The 18,512-nt window shown below is 33.9% G+C and overlaps 1 protein-coding gene across 1 annotated transcript; it reads left to right on the forward strand.

The window, feature by feature from the left end:
* The first annotated feature begins 1,155 nt into the window (after window positions 1-1,155).
* LOC123666082 lies at window positions 1,156-16,076 on the forward strand. The gene is made up of 10 exons (XM_045600290.1): window positions 1,156-1,407; window positions 4,759-4,917; window positions 6,807-6,938; window positions 7,908-8,054; window positions 9,310-9,455; window positions 10,414-10,566; window positions 10,730-10,845; window positions 12,284-12,367; window positions 13,876-13,997; window positions 14,738-16,076. The coding sequence occupies exons 1-10, from the start codon at window positions 1,231-1,233 to the stop codon at window positions 16,019-16,021; spliced, it is 2,520 nt and encodes an 839-aa protein (XP_045456246.1). The 5' UTR covers window positions 1,156-1,230; the 3' UTR covers window positions 16,022-16,076.
* The last annotated feature ends 2,436 nt before the right edge of the window (window positions 16,077-18,512 follow it).

An 18,512-nucleotide genomic window follows, 5' to 3' on the forward strand; every position in this document is an offset into this window, starting at 1 on the left:
ATTGTAATGGGGAAAACATAACAAATTTAAAGCAAATTGATCCAGGGTTTAATAATTTTTAAATTGTTTTTTTATTTCAAAATGTGTTTTTTTCAAGTCGCAATTATTGCCGAAAGAGAAAATATCTATATTATATATATTAGTTTTGTTAGAAAGCAAACAAATACAGTTCTTATATGATTATTCAAAGAGACTTCATTCAAGTAAAAGATCTCGGCACGCGCTAGGTAGTTGGGGTGGTTCTCCTAAATTCATGCTTGCCGGTGGATGACGTTTTTTAATTAAGAAATGCTTCCAGGTAATAGGAATATAAAAATCGTACATTTTGTGTACGATCTTGGTCTAGCGATCGTACATGAGTAAAAATGCAAAAAAAATCGTATGAGTACGATTAAAATCATACATCTGTCAGCCCTGCTCTCGGTAGAGAGTACTATATTCTTTGCTTGGAGCTCAATATGTCATTAAAACCTCATTAACCATGGAGCATTTTCTCCTGTATAAGCAAGTTATTTTACTTTTTGATTTTCTCTATGCTCCATGTCATTAACCATTCATTAACATTAATGCATAGAGTAGAATAAATTGCATTAATGACATCATTTTAATGTTGCCAAGAAATAATACTGATTCTTACTGATACTTTTCAATACTTACTGATACTTTTCATTATTAAAGTTTTATTTATTTTCATATGCGAGGTAACTTAAAATAATATATAAATAAATGTAAAAAATTACTTACAATTAGTTTTGTAAATTACATTAAATTTATAATTCCATCAAATTATTTAATTTAATTATTGGGTTTAATTTGTTTTCTGTCGTGACAGTAGTGCACACCGGCAAAGTCAATGAATTAATTATACTTAAAATTGAAGCTAATACTGATTCGGAATGTAGATTTTGCAGAATCGACGTGAAACTCCGCAGTTACTTTATAAAATATTTTTTTGTACGGAATTAGTGAAATCCTGCATGAAATACAGCGCCCCTAAATTCACTCATATTAATCATGAGTACACTTTTTTAATTTATAATTAAAGACAATGTATAAGTAAATAGCTAGGCTTTTTCAACTATTTATTTTTACGGCAGTTCACTTTGACTTCTTTGAGATCTATATTTATGAAATCCAAACAACAATAACATGGCAACATTATAAATGGCGTCTATGTCTAAGCGGCAATAATACTATTATTGATATTGTGAATGGTGAAGAAATTAAATAATGGATGGTTTTATAAATTCGAAGATAGAAAAACAGACGATATACGAGATATATCGAGCATGTCGCCTGTGTGGTGCTGGTGCTGGCTACAAAATGCCAATAATACAGAACGTTGTACATTTAGACGGCGCCGAAGTCGAACTCAAACAGAAAATTCGTGAATGCGTTCAAATAGAGGTTAATATAACATTAATTTTTCATTCTAATATGATAAGTATTGTATATATAATGTTTAGCGTATAGTTACAACGACAAATTAGATTTTAACTCAGTGTTTTGTATATATTGACAATGTTTTGTTAGTGGCCTACATTTTTAAGTTTTAAAATTTCATCCAATTCCTTATGAAACCTGGTTATTAACCTTAAAACTTATAATTATAAAAACAATAACTGTGCTTAGTTTTTTTTCATATCGTGTTCTTTTTATGAGAAATATAAGTTAGCACTAAGTAAAGCTGTGAAACCACTTATTTTTATGATTTATTACTACTATTGAACAGGGGGTAAATTTTAAAACTAGGCCAGTCCTCATTACCATAGTTTCACCATCATCAACATTTGAACAACATTGAAAGTAAATTGCGTTGTAATAGACTGCTTATTAAAAAGGGACAACCTTAACACGTTGAACACCATGGGGGTCACCAGTTGGTACTTATGTAGTCATTCAGTCAGGAGGAGCTAGCTTAATAGCCACAATTCTTACAGGACTTACATATTTTTTTTAAGTTTACCCTGGGTCACGGTTGTATGGTGTCCCCCCCGGCTCCAACCTAAAAAACGTGGCCCAAACAGTATATCTAAAATAAAAAAACTTTTTAAGTTAAACGGTTTTATGTTAAACATACATTGCAATGTTTAAGATAAATGTACTAAAAACCAAAAAATAATAAAATAGATACAGTCGTGGGAATTATAAACATATGCATAGACTAGACTAAAATAAAACCGTGGGGCACGTCAATTGTCTACAATCGTTGATTAAAATGTTTGTTTTGTAATGTTACACTATAATTAGGCAGTTGTTCAACCGACAACGATGGACGTGTGATAAGTAGGGCTAGAATGTGGAAACAAGCTAGCAAGCTCGATTATAAGCGAGTTTTAGGGTTTCATAGTGGTGAGCGAGTAGTACTTTTATCATATGTTTTGTCGATTAAAGACAAACTACGAGCAGTGAAACGATTCCTCGCCAGCCAGCAGTGTGAATGTCCAACGATAAACTAGTTGAAAGATCTCTTTTATTTACATGGAGTGTATAACTATTGGAATTTCCATGAGCAAGAAAATAGTAAGTAATTTCCTCACCGTCTGCGGGCCAACTGCCTATTTTAACGACGAATTAAACGATTCTTCTATCGCACATTAAGTCGATAATTTGTAGACAATTGACGTGCCCCACGGTTTTATTTTAGTCTAGTCTATGCATATGTTTATAATTCCCACGACTGTATCTATTTTATTATTTTTTGGTTTTTAGTACATTTATCTTAAACATTGCAATGTATGTTTAACATAAAACCGTTTAACTTAAAAAGTTTTTTTACCTATTTTTATTTTCTAGTTTTTAGTTTTTATTTCGCATTCTGTTTAATTCATTTAGTGCTTCATTATTGCAAGGCCCATCTTAAATATTGAGGTTGTATAGTGCACTGTATTCTTCTTGTCAAGCCCTTTTATTTGATACCCATATTGGTGGGATTGATAAAAAATTGTTATCAGACATTTGGTAGCGGCGGCCAGCTTAGATTTCAATTTTGCATAGTAAATTGTATTCTACTTGTTGAGACCTTTCATTTGATACCCATGTTGATGGGATTGATAAAACCTAAGTTATCCGCCATTTTGTAGAGGCCGCCATCTTGGATTTTAATTTTATATAGTACATTGATTATACTGGTTGAGCACTTTCATTTGATACCCATATTGATGGGATCGATAAAACCTACGTTATCCGCCATTTTGTAGCGGCCGCCATCTTGTATTTCAATTTTTTATAGTATATTGTATTCTGCTTGTTGAGCCCTTTCATTTGATACCCATATTGATGGGATTGATAAAACCTACGTTATCCGCCATTTTGTAGCGGCCGCCATCTTGTATTTCAATTTTTTATAGTATATTGTATCCTGCTTGTTAAGCCCTTTCATTTGATACCCATATTGATGGGAATAATAAAACATAAATTATCCGCCATTTTGTAGCGGCGGCCATCTTGAATTTATAATGATAATGAATAAACATAATTGTATTGTCACCAAAATCCAAAGTGTATACAAAATTTCAGATTAATCGGTTGACAGGAAGAGGGTGAAATTTGAATTACTAAATTTGACCCAAGAATAAATAATAAATAAAAAATAAAAAAATAAAACAAACGGGGTGAGCTAAATAAAACCGTTTAAAAACCAAGGCAGCGTTTAACATTTTAAAATTATGTTTAAGTAATTTATATTTAGATAAAATATTGTATAGCTTACTAGCAGCACAGATGTCCTGTCTTAAGAACTGTTAAATACATAATTGCCGCCTTCAATTATATCGACAAGTAATACAACATAGGTACAAACAAATTAATTGTTGAGTAAATACGCATTATCAAAGACTACTCCAAAAGTTGTAATCAGATCTCGATGAAATTTAAATGTGACCACATGATAAACATCGGCTTTTGATTAAATTGAAAATCTTCAAAATCGGTACACCCAGTAAAAAGTTATGCGGCTTTTCGAGAGTTTCCCTCGATTTCTCTGGGACCAAACTAGGGATATCTCCTTTCCAACGAAACAAGAATCATCAAAATCAGTTCATAAACGACGGAGTTATGCCCGAACATACATAAAAATATATATATACGGTCAAATTGACTAACTTCTTTTTTTTGAAGTCGGTAAAAAAAAGCTTAAATAATGTTTACTTATCTGAAATTTTCCAATACCCTGTGTGATTATTTTGGTTTTTAATCCATAAGAACTTTTTCTAAGTATTCAAAATTAAAAAAATAATAATTAGACGCATTGATTCAGCCATTTTGAATTTTACGGTTATACCAATTTTTTCATTACATGGAAATCTCCAAAGTATTAAAAAACAAAACTGTTTGTTTTCCCAAATAAAAAGAAAAAAAAAATGGATTCACAGAATTAGTCTAGCTCTTTTTGAGTTTAGAACTTAGCTTTATTGATTTATTCGCATTTATAAAATTGTGTTGTCTGGTAGAAATAGCTAAATAGCCATAAGGCCTGATCCACATAAAGTTCTCAGTTAGGTCTCGGTTCGATCTAGATCTAGTAAAATACTGGTTTAAACATGATACAATGGCTGTATCCTGATCAAATCGCACTCCGACAACGTTCCTTCTATGGTTTCTTCTTTACCCTATTGAGATGAGCACTATGATGTGGATCGGGCTTTAGTCTACCCATTGTACTACCTGTGTAGTTTAACTATCTAGAAATATGTTTAATATGTATTATGTACGATGAAGCACGATGAAGTATAAATAAAAAAAAATTATCCTTTTCAGGTTCATCAAGATGACAAAATGCCACCTCTGATATGCGAACTGTGCGTTGATAAAGTGAACGATTTCTATGAATTTCTAGAAATGTGCAGGCACACTAACAAGAGAACGAGGTTGAGATTAGGCCTGCCTCAACAGGCGATGCCTAGGGGAGCGGTAAGGGTAATGGATGCTTTTCTTTTTTTGTTTTTATGTTTATTTTGGTCTCTACAAATATGTTTAATGATAGAAGATACGAACCAGAGACAAATTTCACTCATCTGGTTAATGAATGAAAATTATTTTAGGTATATATATTTTAGTATATTAGACAAAATTCTCGAAAGGGTTGCCTGAAAAATTCTGATCAGGCTATGTTGATTGATGATAATTCCAAATTGAAACATTCATATTTCTTTAAAAACGTACCTACGAGTTACCTACCGACAGTTTGAAGTCTTTAGAAAATACAAACATTGGGTTGTCTATTATTTTCCTGGCATAACTTCAGGGTTGGCAGGTATACACAGGTACATTAATATATATTGTTCGAGTTACTTTCACCCAGATGTTTAATAAATAAATCTTACATCAAAATGAGCACTGTTTAATTGCAAATATGATGACATACATTCTATTTTTTTTTGGAATAGTCTTAAATAGTAAACAAATATGGCGTACTTCCGACCACAGGCAATAGAGTAATATTGTAAGTATAGTAAAGTGACACAGAGCACATGAATGAACAATATTAATAAGCCATAGACGAAGATAAAATTCATTTCAATTCAAGCGGTAATCGAACAGAAAGCACCCTACAAACTGCGCCACCGGGCTAGTCAATATATAAAAATTATCTATAATCTATAATCTATAATATATATAAACGCGAAAGGTCATTCATCACGAAATCTCCGAAACTATAACACCTACAAACTTGAAATTTGGCAGGTAGGCTCCTTATAAGACGTAGGCATCCGCTAAGAACGGGTTTTACGAAACTCGACCCCTAAAGGGGTAAAACGGGGGTTGCAAGTTTGTATGAAAGTCCTATGTTTTTGAAGTAAGAGACTTGAAATTTAAAATGTATGCTCTATAGATGATGAGAAGGTGTCTAAATAATGTATCTTTAGAAATCAATACCCTTTTAGGGTTAAAACGGGGGATGGTAGGTTGACTCACTTATCACGAAATCTCCGAAACTATAACACCTAAAAACTTGAAATTTGGCAGGATGGCTCCTTATAAGGCGTAGACATCCGCTAAGAACGAATTTTACGAAATTCGACCCCTAAGGGGGTAAAACGGGGGTTAGAAGTTTGTGTGAAAGTCCCATGTTTTTGAAGTAAGACACTTGAAATTTAAAATGTATGCCTTATAGATGATGAGAAGGTGTCCAAATAATGCATCGTAATCTATATATATATAAAAAAAGGTCACTGACTCCGAGAACTCAAAACCGCTGGATGGTCTATCCATCCAGGTTGAACAAAGATAAAATTTGGCAGGGAAGTAGATTATAGATAGCAGACGTCCGCTGAGAACGGATCTTACGATATTCCACCGCTAAGTGGGTTTAATTGGGGTTGATATTTTGTATGAAACATATACAGCTTGAAAATAAAACTAAAAATGTGGTGTATAGAGAGGTTTTATAAAAATAACTAATAATTATACTGAAATGTGCCTTTTAAAAAGTTACTCAGTTTGATAAGCATTTCAAGTGACTGAAATAAAAAAAAAATTGCGTTAAACATCTTAATAGTAATGCATATCTTCATAACCACGCGGACGTAGTCGCGGGCAACAGTTAGTGTATTATAAAACGAAGTCCCCAAAAGTGTATGTAATCGATTCGCTCAAAATCTACTGAACGGATTTTCATGCGGTTTCAGCATTGGAGAGAGGGCTCCACCATTAGCAAGAGGAAGGTTTACGGAACGGCTAAGCCGATTTTGATGAGAGTTTCACTGGTAGTTTGCTGGGAAAATTTTGTGACACACTAATTTCAACGCGGGCGAAGCCGCGGGCACAGCTAGTCTTAATATAATCATATTGTATGTTTGTTCTAGCCTGACGCAGGAGACTGCATCCTTGGAGTCACAGAACCCGTATTTATTAATGAGGACTCCACCGAAAATACGTTGAAAACTAGAAACAAGTCCAGTAAGAGTGGAAAGAACAAAAGAGACGAGAGGACTAATGTAAGTACTGTACTGTAGTAACTGGGGTAGGGCACAGTAGGTAATATCCAGCTCGAAATATGGAGTAGCCCGACTGGGGTAGTACCTCGAACTTGTAGAAGATCACAGCTAAGTAATACTGTTTTCGAGCAGTGTTGTGTTCCTGTGTGAGTAAGGTGACTAGAGCTCCTGGGGGGATAGGGGGTAGGATCGGCAACGCGCTTGTTAGCTTCTGGTGTTACAGACGTATATGGGCTATGGTAATCGCTTAGCATCAGGTGAGCGGTACGCTTGTTTACCGACCTGGTTGTATATAAAAAAGCACTTTTTTACAGTTAGCAATGAAACTTTCACCTTTTAATTTTTACGAAAATCACACACAATAAGTTTTGCTCACAAACGAAAAAAAAATCGACTTCAACTATATCGACTAGTAATACAATGTACCAGGTATACAAAAAAAAATATTCAAGTAAATACTCCTCACTGGATATGAGTCAAAAACTACTTGTCTGATCTCTTTCCATTAAAAAAAAAAGAATTCTTAAAATTGGAACACCCGGTAAAAAGTTACAAATAGACACACACACACACACACACACACACACATAAAAAATACAGTGAAATTTAGAACCTCCTTGAGTCATTTGTAAAGTTAGAAATTAGATGTCATTTCATATATAAATACATTGAAAATTTTAATCTGTTGGATACCACATCTTTTACCAACCAACCAAATATTATTAGCTACCAACTATTACAGTCCGCTGCTGGAAAAAGCCTTCCCTATACTTCAGTTGTGTGATCTAAAGCACTCTCATTTTTGGAATAAAACTTCTTAACTTCTTTATGCACGCTTGACTTGGATAGTAAGCTGGTGAATGCGTGACGAGAGCGTTACGGAGAGTGTGATCGGGCAATTAGATGGAGAAAAGAAGTTTTACTTCAGTCGTGTGGTCTAAAGCACACTCGTTTTTTCTTTCATTACAGATATCGAGTAGCTCAAAAAGAGAGAGCCGGGACAGTAGAGACAGTCGAACTGAATCTCGATCGCTGAGAAGCAAACAGCCCAGTCCACCGCGTCTTAGAGGCACTAAGAGGTACAACGAAGACGACGTTCTCCTGAGTAAGATGCAGGTAAATGTTGATTTATTTTATATCTGTATTAATATTATGAAGCTGTAATGTTGTTCGTTTGAACGCGCTACTCCCAATCATACTGGTTTGAATTCAATTTTTTTTTTACCATTGGATAGTCCATTTACATAAGCATGTAGCTTATATAATAATAATATATAAGTAAATTTACTTCGCTTCAGCCTTGTAATATCGCACTGCTGGGCATAGGCCTCTTTGGGGAAAGAGGCTCTGATCCTTCTCCCAGATGGGGATCTAGGAGAAGGATCAGAGCTTAATCCACCACGCTGCTACAACATGGGTTGGCGGATATATTCCTTTCTATGAGTAACGACCGGTATCAGGTGTACATGCTAACAATCGGGAACGGCGGCTTAACGTGTTCTATGAGGCTACTACACAAACACCCAGACCACGGCAAACATCACTATAGCCAATACGAATGTGTCATGTGCAGGGATCGAAATTTACTTCCTTAAATGTATGTGAAACCATTTACGTTCATATCCATCTGATACTAAGTGGTTACCGTAGCTTATAGACGTCTGCAACACCAGAAGCATCGCAAGCATTGCCAACCCTATCACCAATCCCAGGCAGTCACTCTGATCACCTTACTCACCACAGGAACTCGACACTGTTTGATGATATAGTTAGTTGTGATCTTCTGTAAGGTCGAGGTACTTTCCAAGTCGGGCTGAATATCCAAATTTTGAGCATAATATTTCATTATGTGCACCATCTTAATAAAAAAAAAATCCTGTTTGAATCAAAGCAGTGGTCTAAGTTCAATTGTAAACGTATCTCGTGACTAAACTTCTATGTGACTGATGTATTGTATATATCTTGTAAATGGTGTGGTTTAATTAACTGAGGTAGGGCACAGCAGGAATTTCCTGCTCAAAATATGGAGCAGCTCGACTGGGGTAGTACCTCGACCTTACAGAAGATCACAGCTAAATAATACTGTTCTCAAGCAGTATTGTGTTCCTGTTGGTGAGTAAGGTGACCAGAGCTCCTGGGGGGGTTGGGGATTGGGTCGGCAACACGCTTGCGATGCTTCTGGTGTTGTAGGTGTCTATAAGCTACGATAATCGCTTACCATCAGGTGAGCCGTACACTTGTATGCCGACCTGGTGATATATAAAAAAAAAAGTAATTGTCATTCCCTTGTATACACATCATGTGCGTGTATATACCAGAACATAGCATGTCATAGTCAGTCGATATTAGTATCCATTGAAATTATTTTCAGAAATCAAAGAAAACAGAACAGCCCAAGTCGATATTGAAAAGATCTAATATCAAAATGGAGGAAGACTCGTACTTGACTCCAAGGATGAAGCGTCCTCGTGATAGAGACATACAGGTCAAGAAGGAGATACCGAGCAAGAGAGTCAAGTTAGTATATACCTTTATAAGTAATAGTGGTCGCCCAGTGGTCTAAATTCGACCATAAATAATTTCAATTATAAGTTAGTACATTAAACAAAAGAGTATTTATGCGTGTCTGTATCGGTACATGGTAATGTTTTTAATGTTTTTTTTTTTTTTTTTTTATTGATTTAATGTATTTTTAAAAAAATTTGGTATTCTTCACTATATATAAATCATAAACTATAAGTGCAAAATTTCATAGTCCTCCGTCCGCGCAATTTTCATAAAAAGGTACAAAGTTTTTGCTTTGCGTATTCATTTTTTAGATTTACTAGCGGACTCGGCAGCGCTACCTACCGGGTCCTATTGAAATAAAAACTACCTTATCACCCGAGTTGGACCAAATTACAGATACTTACAAAATTTGATAAAAATTGGTTCAGTAGTTTCGTAGTTTATCTGGAACATACATCGTGACACGAAATTTTTATATATACAAATTTATTTTGGACACAATTCATTTAAATATTATATAACATCAATACAAGCACTGCTATGAATGCCAATAAGGACGCGTACAACATACTTTTAAAAATAAAAAATGAAATTTTATTGCAGTCTGCAAAAGTTGCAAAACTAATGTTACTTAACTAAAAAAAAAAAGAAATGATTGATACTTAAGTTAAAAGAAGACAATTTCTTATTGAAACACTTGTCATGCAAAATATTAATAATGTAAATAATTAACCGACTTTTTTAACCATTTTTTTTTTTTTTTTGTTTGCGAGTATGTTTACTCATATACATTTATTTCACGTTTAACTGCACAGAAAAAAAATCTTTAAAAGCGTTATTGATGATTTTGAAGTAAAACTTCTATATGCACGGAAGTTGAGAGTGAGATAGATATAAGTTAGATGGAGCCAAAGAAGTCTTACTTCAGTCGTGTCGTCTAAAGCACGCTCGTTTTTTAACATTCCAGGTTGTTAATAAAGACACTGCCCCCTAGGACTTTGAGAACATCGAACGGCAGGAGCAAATCACCGCCCCCGGTCCACAAATGCAAAATATGCAAGGTGCAGTTCGACAACCACAGGTCGCTAAGTAACCACATGAGATCGCACGCATATGCTAAGTGAGTATAAATGTTAAATTAGCCTGTGACATCCCACTGCTGGGCATAGGCCTCTTTCTCCAAGTAGGTAAAGGGATCTTATTCCAGAACGCTGCTCCCAAAAATGTAGTCTAATTGAGAACATAATCCTTTCAACTATCAAATGGTCTGTTATATTTTTTAGGCATGCCGATAAGAAGTCCATCAGGAAACATAATAAAGACATACAATGCACGGACTGTAAGAAAACATTCCCGAGGAAGACGTTGCTCAATATTCACAAATGTCCGAAGCAAGGAGGTATTTATATGCTTATAGATTTTATTTATTTTTATATATCACTAAAATAGCTAATAAGTGGTGACTAGGGGATAAGGAAGTTCCACTATGAACTTGGAATAGTAGAAACGGATGGATGGCTGGCTTATATATATAGACTGATGACAGGTTAATTGAAGTAGGGCACAGCAGGAAATGTCCAGCTTGAAATATGTAGCACCCGACTGGGGAAGTTGATCGACCTTACAGAAGATCACAGCTAAAGAATACTACTTTCAAGCAGTATTGTGTTCCCGTTAGTGAGTAAGGTGACCAGAGCTCCTGGGGGGATTGGGGATTGGGTCGGCAACGCGCTTGCGATGCTTCTGGTGTTGCAGGCGTCTATAGGCTATGGTAATCGTTTACCATCAGGTGAGCCGTACGCTTGTTTGTCGACCTAGTTATACACTGATCGGAGATGGGAAGTAGCGTCATTGGTGCGACAAAGCCAGCTCTGCGGTCACCAACCTGCTTACCCATCTTACCTTACCTCAAATGATATCGACACAGGCACTTCGGCCCTTAGTTAACGGTAGCTCCACTATTCCCGAGGCTGGATGGGGACTGCAGAGAACCGAGATTTTTGTGATAGGCTGTTTTGATGATGAATAATGATGATGAGGATGCAAGCAAACGTGCGGCCCACCTGATGGTAAGCGGTTACCGTAGCCTACAGACACCTGCAACACCAGGAGCATTGCAAGGGCTGTTATTTAGCTGGCCTGACAGATTTTGCCTTGTCTTGTTAGACTAGAAATGTTAAACGCGTAAATCTTGAATAATCGTACGTATTCTGAAACTTCCCAATATATGTCCAATTTTCCTTTAATAAGAAACAAAGCAAATTATTTGAATACTTTAAAACTTCATATCATTTTTATCTATACTAATATTATAAGCTTAGAAACTATTGGCTCCCTTGTATAATTCTTTCTATATCGGATAGTCCGCTTACCGAGAAAGGCTATAGGTTGTATAATGTATCTTTTTTTTTTTTTAATAAACGCGGTTGAAACTGTAGGGCACAACTAACTTGTATACTAGCCGACTTTGTTGTATACTAGCCGACCCGTGCCCACGCGTTGCTATTAATTATTTTTGTGATGCAAATATATACTCGTAATAGTTTTCATCTCGCTCGCATTATTATTTCTCCGGCTTGATTTACTGATACTATTATTTTTCATTAAATTTTTTGTTCAATAACAATAAAAGATTTAAACAATTTTTAATACCATATCAAAAATCGACCGTTCCAACGGGGATCGAACCTGCATCTCCGACCGACCATGTCGGTGCTCTAGCCAATTAAGCTATGTAACGATGTGCCCGCTAGATCGAAATATTTGATATGATGATTTTATATTCGGTCTAAGCGAATCGGTCGATACAAATTATAAGATTAAAATTTTTGTTTCAGCTGACTGCAGTAACTGCAATAAACATTTCTACTCGCAGAAAAGTTTGATAAGGCACAGAATTACATGTGTACAGAAGGAGAAAGGTAGGATAACTTGATCATGCTCTGTACTTCTCTTGCTTTGACGGTGTACGGCCTCTACTCTCGTACACAAAAAGGCAGGAAATATAATAAAGTCGTCTATCAAACTAAATACCGTGCGACACGTTGTCGTCTTTGCAAACTTTGTTTTTCGTCACTGTTAGTGACTGCTTCCGGTATAATTATATAATTAACTTGCTGTCCCCCGTCGGTATCATCCGCATTAATTTGTGAAAAAAAGTTACTGCGATGCTATGTAGCTTTACACGAATAATGGATTTTCTAACATAAACAATTTTTATTACACCGACGACCGTGACGACGCAATTGGTCGCTTTGTGGCGAGGGCAGCGGAGACCGCGGATAAGAAAATACTCGAGCACAGTCTCAAGATGGCGATTCATCACAGAGATGCCGCCGTCACTGAGAGTGTGCTCGACATGTTGAAAACTATTGACGTGTGAAGACACTTGTTGAATAAATAAATAGTGTGTATATAAACATAAGTACTAAGTGCTAAATTAAATACGATTAATTATATAAATATAAATAATAATTACTAAATTAAATAGGATTAATTACATATAACATAACGTGTACAAATTATTTATACTTAACATGTGTAACAAATTAATTAAGATTAATTATATAATATTAATTTAAAAAAAAAATACATATATGGTGATAAATATATAAGAATATATATAAAAAAGAAACAAAAAACGAAAAAAAAAAAAAAAAACTTACTAACAGTAACCTAGGCTAAGTGTATATTGTAAGTAGGCCAGTAGGCCATAAGTGTATATATAAGGTAACTAGGAAATAAGTGTAAATATATGATAACTAGCATATAAGTGTAAATATAAACTTAGATAATAAAAATAACAGTATAAATACAAAAATTTCAAGAAATGTACACAGCTTCTACCCCTGGACAATTGTAAGATAAAAGTGACGAAAAGGAAAAAGTAATAATAAATAGTAGTAATTATATATATAAGTAAATTAAGATAGCATAACTTTAAATTTTGGTCGGTGGACTCACGTAGGATTAGTGATACTAAGCTTAGTTTAATTAGTCTCTAAGTTGCATATGTAGGTGCCAAGGTATCGAGAGTAACAAACAAATAATTGGAATAACAAGAGCACGGGCATTATAAGCCCGTGGATATATATCGTTATAAAAAAAAAAAAAAAAAAAAAAACATAAACAATTTTTCATTTCAAACTTACAGCTCTTGAGATTTGATTGAAAAATTTGAAAATTCAAATGCTGTTCCGTTCGCAGAGTTACAAAATGAATAAAATCATTTATAAAATGAAAGTTACTTAAATTACTCCTGATTACATCAGCTATCTACCAGCAAAAGTCCCGTCAAAATCGGTCAGACTGTTTCAGAGATTAGCCGGAACAAACAGATAGACAAAAATTATCAAAAAAAATTATATTTTGGTATATGTATCGTGTATTATTTATTTGTATAGATATTAAAATAAATATTTCGTTACAGAAGTAGTGATAAGTCCCAAGATCCGTCGCATTCTGAAACCGCTACAGGTACGAGTGGCTCGCTGTGACCCCCTGCTCGAGAACGTGTCCGGAGAACATTATGATGTCTCAGATGTGCCTTATGTAAGCTTTTTTATTATATCTACCTACTTGCTTACCTTATACACTTTCCTTACTTACCTAATTTCCTTACTTACCTACTTTCCTTACTTACCTACTTTCCTTACTTACCTACTTTACTTATCTCCTTTTCTAACCTACTAACCTTACCACCTTAACCTTGTCGCGGGTTAAATCCCCGCTCACGACAGACATTTGTAATGGCCATATGTAGGCCATAAATGTTTGTCGTGATTTAGAAGTTTGTGCTTGTGTATTGTGTGTTAAGACCTAATTTTGAAAATTGAAAATTGATAATTTTGATATCCACTGATGCAGACGCGAATGTGGATTATCGAAGGCTGACTAATGCTGATGATGTCAGGTCACATCACAGATCTCAGGATTTTTCAAAATATTTTAATTTTATGCTTATAAATGAAAGAAAATTTATTAAATTTTAATATGTGTTATCTTTCATATATATATTTTTTCAATTATAGAGTTGAGTCAAGTGTGGAGTTTTATTTATGTAATGATTTTTTTTTAAATTATTATATATAAAATCTATTTCATAATGAGTCATATAACTCTATTAAATATTGGTTCTCTGGTAATGCTGGCGCGATGCGAATTCATATGTCTGTTTCAGTGCAGATGTTCCGCATTTGTCGATGCGCATATTCGCAACAACCCAGCTATATATTATAACAATGTTTTTTGGACATTAACTCTTAAAAAATAATTTTTCATTTCTTTTACAGGACTATGGTCTAGACAAAAATCTTATATACCCAAACATATCAAGCTTACGCATTAAAAGTGAACCCGGATACATGGTGAACATAAACGATGATATCCGTCAAGCCTTTGATGCAGACAAATATGTACACTGGGATTCAGAGGACACAGATAGTGATGCAGAGCTCGACGTATCGAAAACAGTCGATAATTTGACATCTCTATCACTAAAAACTATATTCTCGCCAAGATTCCTTGGTAAAGTGCCGAAGAAACGTAGAAAAGTTAAAGCTGAAAAGGCGTTTGATTCCATTTTGAATGTCAGCGAATTCGATACTGAGTTGAATCGTGGTATCAACGATATAATCGACAGTTTGGATGACACAATTGATGAATCGGTCGATAAAGTCGATGTATCGCTTAATAAATCAGTCGATAAAAGTGGGGATAATGATTCGTTATTTGGTAACGACGACGCTCCAACAGTCAGTAATGATGATTTTGATTCATTGTTTGATAGATCAAATAATAACGATAAAGTTGATTCGGAATCAACGGCAAAGAGTAATGATGAAGCTATTGCGAAATCAAACAGTGATGAAAATGTAAATGAAACTTCACCTATAGATATAAGTTCAAAGTGTAATAAAATAGAGCTAGGTAAGCAAGAAAACGGTGAAGAAATGAAAGAAGAAGATAATAATTCAAATAAAAATTCAATAGAAAACACTGAAAAATCAGAAACTGTAAATATTCTACACGATAATACAGATATTGTAAATAGTGATATAAGTAATTGTAACGAAGAAGTGAAATTAACACAAGAAAATGAAACTAATGGTTCTAATGTTGCAATACAAGTTACTAACAAAGAAGAAAATACAGAAGAACCCACACAAATTCATACTGAAAATGAAGTTACAGAATCAGATAGTAGTGAGAAATTTAATGATACTGTAACTGGTAAAGTTACTGAAGCTAATGATACTTCAATCAATGATAATGAAAGTACAAAAGAAAAAGTTAGTGAGAAAATTGAGGAAGACAAGGATAAAACTGAACATGTTAATGGGAATAGTGATGAAAAATTTAATATGGATGATTTAGAAGATTTAAGTGATGGGGAAATGGACGATAAGAGACTGATGGAAGCTCTTGATGCACAAATTGGAGAAAATGAGGCAGGTGAGAAAGTTACTGAGTCTGAAACTGATGTAGACAGAACATCGGACAAAACTCAACCGTCTTCAATGAAATCAGCCGATCTAGAGAGTATACCTGATGATGACTTTAACTTAAATGAATAATCGTAATATTTTCTCAGGAAAGGGTTATGTACTATTAAAGATATATTAAAAGATATATAAGTTTCTTTTCTATGATTACAATATTTTAGTAAATATTATAGATTTATATAAATTTGTTTTATTTTCAATTTTGTGTTTTTTTTTTTTTGTTTACCCCTAATTTACCTTTACGTGCTTCAGTTTTGAAAACTAAAAAAAAACTGCCAAATATGTTTGATAATACATAAGCCATTGAATAATTGTGTTTGCTCGCAAACGAAAAAAAAACCGACTTCAATTACATCGACAAGTAATACAACGTAGATCGACGAAAAAATAGTAAAGCAACTACGCGTTATCAAAGATTACTCGAAAAGTAGTTCTTAGATCTCAAATAAATTTAAATGGGACCAATTGGCACACACCACCTTTCGATTAAAACAAAATTTGTCGAAATCGGTCTACCCGGTCAAAAGTTCTGATGTAACATACATAAAAAAAAAAAAATACAGTCGAATTGAGAACCTCCTCCTTTTTTGGAAGTCGGTTAAAAAAAGAATGAGTCTTGAAATAGTTATATGTAAGCAGCACTTATTATTTTGAATAATGGTCATGAGGGTCCACGTTCTCGAAAACGGCACAAAATATTAACAATGTAGGAATTTATATGAACCAAACAATTTATCTAGATATTATATTAGGAAAAAAAAACACAGCTAAATATTACAGGTCTCAAATAGTGTCGTGTTCCTGTGAGTAAGGTAGAGAGCTGCTCGACAAGGTCGGGGGATGCTTGCAGGCGTCTACAGACTACAGTAACCGCTTACCATCAGGCGTACATTTATTGGCTACGCTCACATTCGCATCGCATTCAGCCTGTAACATTCCACTGTTGGCACAGTCCTCTTTCTCCATGTAGGAGCGACCACTCGAACCACTAAACCATAGCGGTTGTTGGCTTTCCTAGTCGTATAACATAAAATAAATTCATTTTCAACGTTTTACTAGAAGTTTAATTACATCGTTAACAACCTTTCTAATCTCGTAATCTAATTTCTCTAAGCCCTCTATCATTTGTTTTATTATAGCTTCAATACTACTTTGAACGTTTTTTCGCTTGCCATCCCTCCAATCTTCCAAATCTTTTATACACTCTCTCTGTTTCACTTTATTTTCCACTGTACCCATATTTTCATTCATAATATTTAGTAAATCGTAAAACACTACTGTACGATTGGCTAATTTTATATCAATTTTGTCTATTACTGATATAGGTCGATTTTTATTTTTAATTACTGTGTTTAATATAACAAACATTGATCGTAACAATGATGCTTCCCACATTTCAATGTCATTGATTGTTTTACGTAATTTTTTTTCAGTTTCATAATCCATTAAGTTAGTTAGATCACTATTTTTTACTGTTTCTGTCATAGAATTTGTCGCCTGTTTGATTTTATAATCATCAGTTTGGAGGATTATACTTAAAACCTTAATAATAAAATCGCTGTATTCGTCATCCTTACGACATACACCTAATTTGTTGCAAGCGTGTTTGTTTTCTATATCTCTCTCTTTTTTGATTTCACGTTCGAATACCTTTAAAATGTCTGTGTTTCTTTTTATATTGTTTCCCTTGGTATCTTGATTATCTATATATAAATGACTGACAAGTCTTTTTAAAATATTATTAGACACATCTATAACATTCAGAATTACATTTTGCGTTGATAATTTCGTTTTTAATTTATGCTTCTCGGTTTCATTAACAAATTCACCAAATTTTTCAATATAAAGTATTTTCAATAGTTCGATTTTTTGTTTTTTTTCCACATCAGCAGCCAGTTCCTTCATTTTATCGAAAATGTTTAGAGACTGTTTGAAAATGTGTATAATGAAATTGTATATTTTTGGATTGTCTTTTAACTTTGTACTATTTAATTTATCACCTATCAAATGTATATTTTTATTCAAATTTTTATTTGTACTCTTATCTGCTCCATCGTTTTGATTGAAACTTTCAGAAACTGTATCTTCACCGAATTTATGCGTGCTACGTAGTGGAACAAATTGCATAGTAAATTTGTATCGTTTCGTATTATGTTTGTTTGTTTTTTTATTATTTTTCGATGTCTTATTCCGAGTTTTCTTTTTCTTTTTATTATCACCACGTTTTAAATCTACTTCAACTTGATACTTTGGGTCTTCTTTGTTGGTTATAGATATTTCAGTATCAGAAACATCTGATGTTAATAAATGATGGTTTAAAATATCAAAATCTTTCTTTTCATTAGGATTACTTTTTTCAATTGAATCGGTTAAAATTATTTCGTGATCATCATTGAAAGATGAAAGTTTGTACACGTAATTCCATTTCGGGCCTAGATCTATAAGGCCTTCTAGTTTTAGACCGAAATTTAGGACCTGGATTGGTAGACCTGTTAAAGAAATAAATTCCTGTCATATGAATCATATCATATTGTCACTATTTCAACGATACTGTTTATTTCAT

This window comes from Melitaea cinxia, chromosome 25 (assembly GCF_905220565.1).
Source record: "Melitaea cinxia chromosome 25, ilMelCinx1.1, whole genome shotgun sequence".
NCBI lineage: Eukaryota > Metazoa > Arthropoda > Insecta > Lepidoptera > Nymphalidae > Melitaea > Melitaea cinxia.